Source organism: Chionomys nivalis, chromosome 7, assembly GCF_950005125.1.
Source record: "Chionomys nivalis chromosome 7, mChiNiv1.1, whole genome shotgun sequence".
In the NCBI taxonomy this organism is placed as follows: domain Eukaryota; kingdom Metazoa; phylum Chordata; class Mammalia; order Rodentia; family Cricetidae; genus Chionomys; species Chionomys nivalis.
Window position 1 is genome coordinate 36147011 of NC_080092.1, and position 7567 is coordinate 36154577.

The 7567-nt window shown below is 43.2% G+C and overlaps 1 protein-coding gene across 1 annotated transcript; it reads left to right on the top strand.

The window, feature by feature from the left end:
* The first annotated feature begins 5637 nt into the window (after positions 1 to 5637).
* Positions 5638 to 6025, top strand: LOC130878333 (60S ribosomal protein L36a). Its single transcript, XM_057776251.1, has one exon. It carries the CDS (start codon positions 5666 to 5668, stop codon positions 5984 to 5986), a length of 321 nt encoding a protein of 106 aa, XP_057632234.1. The 5' UTR covers positions 5638 to 5665; the 3' UTR covers positions 5987 to 6025.
* The last annotated feature ends 1542 nt before the right edge of the window (positions 6026 to 7567 follow it).

The window sequence follows — 7567 nt, forward strand, 5'->3', positions numbered from 1 at the left end:
CTCCTCCCCACTTCCTCCTCTCCCTCCTTTCCACTTCTTTCCCTTCCTCCCTACTTTCTTCTTCTTCTTCTTCTTCTTCTTCTTCTTCTTCTTCTTCTTCTTCTTCTTCTTCTTCTTCTTCTTCTTCTTCTTCTTCCCTCCTTCTTCCTCCTCTCCCTCCTCCCTACTTACTTCCCCTCCCCCCTCTTCCTCCTCTGATTCTGAATTAAGATGCTGGGTTGCTGAATCCTCAATTGCTTTATGTCATAGATGTCTGGGGAATTTTTTTTACTCAAATTTTATTGCTTTTCTAAATTAACTTTGGAAAGATTAGCACTACCACCTTACAAGCCTTGTAGTTTAGAAGTAGATTGCAGCTTTAGATTGTTCTGGGTTTTCTTTAATGGCCACTTCTTTGCTAAGTGTTTTTGCAATTTTGATATACAGATACTGTATGTCATTACATTTACTTTGGGCACAGCAATGAATCTGCTGTGACCTACTTTTCTGGGGATTTTTTTTAGTGTTTGTATTTTCCACTTTCTCTTCAGACTTGCCTTTTCTGTCTTCAGGATCTGACAAGCTCTTATCCATACACTGAATTTTAGGTACTTTTCTTTTAATCTTTCCAAGGAACTCTCAGTGTTTCTTTAGGCACATCCCCATCCTGAGTTTGAGAGAGGCTGGTGTCTGCAGCTCCCTGTAGATTCAGGTTCCATTGTGATGGAGTTCTGCATATATTATATGTTGTCCTTTTTGATACTAGTTTTCCATTTCATTAGTTTTGTGTGTGTGAGAGACAGTGGAAGGGTCATGATTATGTCACAAAGACCATGCAAATGTCATAGAACAACTCATGCAAATGTCATAGAACAACTCACCGGAGTCAATTCTCTCTCTACCAGGTGATTCTGAGAGTGCCTTTACCTGCTGATGTAACATGAATAATAAAAACCCAGAGACAGATACTGGGGTTCAACCTGAAGATCAGAAAAGCAAAGCAACCAGCTACTAGCTCTTACCTCTACCTCATGCTGAAAATGGGAGAAATCCTGTCTCCACGAATCCTGAATACTCTACACCTCACAGTCCTCTGAGTTCCTGTCTCTTCCCCTTTATATTCCTCTTTCCACCCAGCCATATCGCTCCTGTCTCCAGCTCACCTGCTTAGGATTAAAAGCAGTTGATCCCAAGTTCTGGGATCACCTCTGTGTGAGTTCTATTTCTCTTTTAGACAGATCCAATCTTGTGTAGCCCAGGCTGGCCTTGAACTCACAGAGATCCCTCTGCCTCTGTCTTCCTAGTCCTGGGATTAAAGGTGTGCACCACCACTGCCTGGCCTGTATGTTTGACTAGTGTGACTGTTTTGTTCTCTGATCTTCAGGAAAGCCTTATTTATTAAAACACAAATATTATGCTTGAATCATCTTGTCTGCCTTTTGGGTATACTGTTTGAAATGGAATCTTTTCCCGACTTCAGGTTTCTATTGTTCAGTGCTGGTGGGTTTGCTCTAGCCTGCATGTTGTCCTTCCTCCAGAAGTTCTGTGTTGAAACCTAACACCTCTGATGTGATGACATGAAGAGGCAGGGTCTTGGGGAAGGGTGGGTGATGCGGCTTCATCCTCCTGGGTTCACTGTTAGAAAATGGTTTGGGGGTGAGATTAACCCTTCCCTACATGAATATGCTGCAGCAGGACAGCCGTCGGCAGAGCAGAGACAAAACAGTGAGTCAGCAGGCTCCTCGACCCTAGGCTTCTGCACCTTCAGCCTGTGTGAGAACCAAGTTCTGTCAATGAATTGTCCAGCTTGAGGTGCGTGTGACAGTCATCCAGACAGACTATGAGTAAATAAAAGCATTACTGCTTTTCAGGAATGCTGGGCTTTCCGCTGGGCTTGTAACTGGTTACACAGATCATTTTGATGAGAAGTCATGTCTTAAGAATTTTGAGAACCAATGCCCAGCTACGATCCCAGCACTCAGGAGGTAGAGGGAGGAGGAGTTGTGAGTTCAAGGGCAGCTGGGGTTGCATATGGAGACCTTGTCTCAAAATTAAAAAAAAAAAATGACAAAGTTCAGAGTCTTATTTATACTTGAGCATACTTTCCACTATTTATATTTATTTTGGTTAAAAAAAGATTTGTTTTCTTTGTGTGTGTGTGTGTGTATGCACGTGTACACACATACCACATGGGTGCAGTTGCTTGCAGAGCCAGAAGAGGACGCTGTGCTTCCTGGAGCTGGAGTTACAGACGGTTGTGAGCCACCCATATGAGTACTAGACACTGAACTTGGTTCCTCTGTGAGGCGCTACATGCCGTCTTCCCGGCCCTCACTAGCATTCCTGCTGCCACCCTCCTTTGTCCCAGGGCACCTCTGTATGTGCCTTTGTCGTGCCTCCTGTGGTCATTCTTTCCTCCATGTCAATAGGCTTGACAAGACAAAGAATTCTCTTCAGACATTTTAAACTACCAGCATCCCCTTAGATTTATCTGCTGATTTCTTATGATTTAGCTGAAGTTATGGGTGGCCTGTATGACCTTGTGCCGCAGCATTTAAAGGCACATGGTGATACGGATGAAGCAAACCTTGGTTATTTAATCAAGGTCACCATACTGAGCTGTTTTGTGTTTTCAGCTCTGTTTGGAATATTATCTAATTTCCCTTATGACTTCCACTTTGACTCATGAGTTATTTCATAGAATGTTGCCTAATTATCAAGTATTTGGGGGTTTTCCAGATACCTTTGTTATTTACTTGTAATTCTATTCTGTTGTGGTCGGGGGACATTCTTGTTGAGATCTGCTTTGGTGGCGGGACTGCAGTTGCGCCTGCGGTGAATGGTCCGTGTTGTTGGGTTGAGTGCGCCTCAGACGGCAGCAAGGCCAGCGGGTTAGGAGTTGTTCAGGTCTTTGACGTTCTAGTTGATTTTCTCTGCTCACTGACGACAGAGAAGAATTGACATTTCTTTATAATCATAGATCTCTACTCATTTCTCTTAGGTTCTTTGTTTTTTGGGGTTTTGTTGTTGTTTTGCTGAGATGGTCTCGCCGCATAGCCTAGAGTGGCTTCAGTCTTGGCCATCCTGCCAGTGAGCCTTCTCACTGCGCCTGAATTGTGTTTTGATGATACAAAATAGGCATCTTGGAGAGTCTTACACTATATAGTCCTTCAAATGAGGCATTTTCACTTACCAATGTGCATTTATAGTTTCTCCAGTTTTATGTATATTTCTTTCTTATTGCAAAATACTATTTCATTTTATAGCTGTATTACAGCTTGTCAGTCCCTTCATCTATTGGCTGCAAGGATGTTTTGGAAACTGTGAGTCAAGCTGCTATAATATGTATATGCAAATCTTTTGTGGGGGCGTCCATTTGAAACTCACTTGGCTAACTACCAACGAGTGTGGTTATTGGATCATGGGTTAAGAGCATTTGGGTTTGTGTGAAACTTGCCAAACTGTCTTCCGTAATGACTGTACTATTTCTTCACTCCTACAAGTAATGAATGAGGTTTCTGTAGCTTCGTGTTCTCACCAGCATTTGACATTGTATGTTTCTGTTTCTCACTGATCCGCAGAAGCAGGTGGATAGCACATGTGTAAGAGTCTCATTGTTGTCTTAATTTGCCACAGCATTATCTGCAGCATGATGCCTTCACATTCTCTCTCTCACACACACATACATATGTTCTCTCTTTCACATACACACATACATGTGTGCTCTCTCTTATACACACATGTGCTCTTTCTTTTAATACACATGTACACACATACGTGTGTACTCTCTTTTACACACACATGCTCTCTCTTTTACATACACATGCACACACACATACATGTATGCTCTCTCACATATATGTGCTCTCTCTCACACACACATGTGGTCTCTCTTTCACACACACAAATATGCACGCACAGGCCATGTGTGAAGTGTGCTTGGCGCCTGTGGAGTTCAGAAGAGGGCATTGTGTCTGCTGTGACTGGAGTTCTGGGCGGTAATGAGCCGTCATGTGACATGGGTGCTGGGAGCCAATCCCTGGTCCTCTGTAAGGACGAGGGGCAGCTGGTGTGTTACTGCTCACCCTTCTTTACCCCTTGCACTGAAAGTATTTACTGTTATCTTCATTTATTCACTTCCAGTCACCTTTATTTCTTTTGTGGTACGGGTCTGTGGATAGTGAATTTTCTCAGCTTTCGTGTGAAAAGATTTAGAACATCTGGCGTTTAAGAGACTATTTGCTGCTATATTCTAAAAGCAAATAAAAAGATGATCAAACTGGGAGGACAAAAAAGGCGAAACCATTTTTTGAGGGGTCTGAAACTGAGGTCACCGGACAGCCTCTGTCTCACAAATTGGAGAAACAAAGAAGAAAAAAACAAAACAAAACCCACACACAAAAACAAAACAAATAAAGCTGATTCAGAATCTCCCAGAGCAGAAGCCCCAGTCCTCAGAAGAGCCAATGCCAGCCACTCCTCGGAAGACACAGGAAGACACAGAAGAACCTGGTGCTGGGAGCTCTGTGTGGACAGGCTTAAGAAGTAAAAATTGAGAGAGCCCCCAGGCACCAGGTAACCACCACACATTTCCTTATTTTCCTCTGGGAGACCGTTCATATCTTCACAGGGGAGATTAGAGAAAAAATTCATTCCTGATTCCACAGAGGAAGAGAAAAGACTCAGTCATCGCCTCCATTCTGCTTTTCCTTCTAGAGAAAGTAATGAAGTCTTCACGATACACGGTGCCCACGATGTAGGTTGCAACTATGACTAGCTGATGTCCGCGTGGTGATCTGAACTGTGCAAGAACGGGGCAGGTGCCGGCCTGACTGCAAATGTTCTTCTCTGTAGGGAACCACTGTCAGGGTTAAAACAAATGGGTTTTAAGAAACATGGGTTCCAGTCAGCTTCTTACTTGAGTTTTAGAGATCCTAACTCAGGCCCTTAGCGTGCTGAGTCATCTCTCCAGTTCCCTAAAAGCACAAAGATCCAGCATCAAAGTCAAGGGTTTTGGACTTCTCAGACCTGACTCTAAAGCACCAATTAACATGTTCAGGGATCTAATGGGTTGTGGCGGGAGACCCTAGGGAGGCACAGATATAGGGGACTAATCACAGACCTTGTAGCTCTCACCGAGCGGCCCTCTCAGCTTCAGAGATACTCTTACCACACAGCTGTGACCAGGCAACCTCTGGGCCCTCTATATTTATAAAGTTATTTATTGATACTTCCCCCCAACTCTGTCTCCATTTCACTTCTATACCAACATATTTAGCCAGCCTTATGATTGAGAGTTTTAACTTATTAACAATTGGGTATATCCAACCTTAAAAACTTACTTAAAACATCATTAGATTTTTTTTTTTAATTTGTTGGTGTGTGTGTGTGTGTGTGTGTGTGGTGTTTGCCCATTTTTGGTGACTTGATTGTACAGATTTTGTGTCACAATGTCAAATGTTGGACCATCTGGGAGGGACTGTTGGGAATTTTTATCCAGTACCCATCCCTGTATTTTACTTTTCTTCAATAGTTAGTTGAAGGTGAGTTCAAGCATCTTTCTTGGGGGAGGGACACCTTTTGTAGTGGGCTTAGATTTCCATAGGATTTTTCATTATGAGATCTCTGCTTTGGGTTTAAAAACCTCCCAGTTCTTTCTTTCTGTGCCGATATCGCACCCGCCAACATGGTGAACGTTCCTAAGACCCGCCGGACATTCTGCAAGAAATGTGGCAAGCACCAACCCCACAAAGTGACCCAGTACAAGAAGGGCAAAGATTCTTTGTATGCCCAGGGAAAGCGGCGTTATGACAGGAAACAGAGTGGCTATGGTGGGCAGACTAAGCCTATTTTCCGCAAAAAGGCGAAAACTACAAAGAAGATTGTGCTGAGACTGGAATGTGTGGAGCCCAACTGCAGATCTAAGAGGATGCTGGCTATTAAGAGATGCAAGCATTTTGAACTGGGTGGTGATAAGAAGAGAAAGGGCCAAGTGATCCAGTTCTAAGCTGACCTTGTTATGAAGACAATAAAATCATGAGCTTTCACTCAAAAAAAAAAAAAAAAAAACCTCCCAGTTGACTGAGTGAGTCTGAACTGCCAGCCTAGAGTCCCAAGAATGGATGTTTGGACCAATCACAGCCATTTGCTTGGACCAAGCACAGTCTCACCCTTACAGCACGGCAGCAGTCCCACTGCTAGAGCATCTGGCCAAGGTGGCAATAGTTGCAGGGTCATCTGTAGTTCATCTGTTCCAAACAGGAGGGGCCGGAACTGCAGCAGTCAGCTTCAGACTCTGTGCCGTTGTCTCAAGGCATCCTTGGAGCGTTTGAGAAGCCTGCTGCTGTCCTAAGAACAATCCAGCTGGCTGCTGGAGTGATGGTTCTTAGCTGCAGGCAGCCAGGGCAGCAAGGGAAAGTCCAAAAACTGATAATGAGGGAGTGATCTTTGCATATTTACATAAAATGCAAACTAAGAGTGTTTACTACATGTAAAATATAAATGTAAACTACAGATATAGTAGACACAGGATTTGTGATCAGCAGTAAGTGAATTTGAAAAAAACTGGGTATGTGCCTGGAACATATGCATGTTGGCATGCACACACATGTGGAGGCCTGAAGTTGATGTCACGCATCTTCCTTGATCACTCTTCATTCTACTTATTGAAACAAGGCCCACCCCTGAACCTGGAGCCCACTCATTCTGGCTAGTCTAGCTAGCAAGCTTGCCCCGGGGGTCCCCAGGCTCTGCCTTTCACATGCTGGCATTGCAGGCTGCTACCACACCTGCCAAGCTTTTCCAACGGTTCTAGGGGAACTTCTGGTTCTCATGCATGTGGGCCAAATGCTTTACATACTGAGCCAGCTCCCCAGCTCCTGATTTTTTAAAAAATATTTTAAATACTGTTTTAACAGTGCTTAAACATCTGACCAGCACAGAGGGAGATGGGACTCTTTATCTATGTTAGTAACATACGGTTTGTTGGGTGTATCCGGCACTGACTTAGTGAAGGTCCAGAGTCTAGTGTCCACAGCCATAGCCTCTAAAGTGCACCGAACACCTTTTCATTTTGAGTTTTCTTCCATTTTGCCATTGCTGTGGATGGAATCACAGTCTTATTCTTGCTAAACAAGCACACTGAGCCCACAATTGTGTTACCCTTAATTGATGTGATAACAGTTTCGCAGCAACAGAAAAGAAGAATTGCAAACATTTCTTCACTTAAGGTACATAAGGTACTTGCAGCACGCATGCCATGATGTATATATTTTTGACACTGGACTTGGCACTTTGGGAAATGTGGTGTCAAACTCTAAGGCAACCACGTAAGATGTCAAAGAAATAAAATATATTGGAAAATGTAAAAGAAATGGACATTTTTTTTAGGTAAGTATCATATACCAAAATTAAATCAAGACCAGAAGAACAATTTAAATAGACCTATAAGTCACCAGGAAATAGAAGCTGTCATCAAAAACCTCCCAACCAAAAAAAAAAAGCCCAGGACAAGATGGTTTTAATGCAGAATTCTACCAGAACTTCCAAGAGGAGCTAATACCTATACTCCTTAATGTGTTTCACAATA

Bases quoted from the DNA above. Each gene is read 5' to 3' on its own strand.
- LOC130878333 (XM_057776251.1), top strand. From the start codon at position 5,666: ATGGTGAACGTTCCTAAGACCCGCCGGACATTCTGCAAGAAATGTGGC.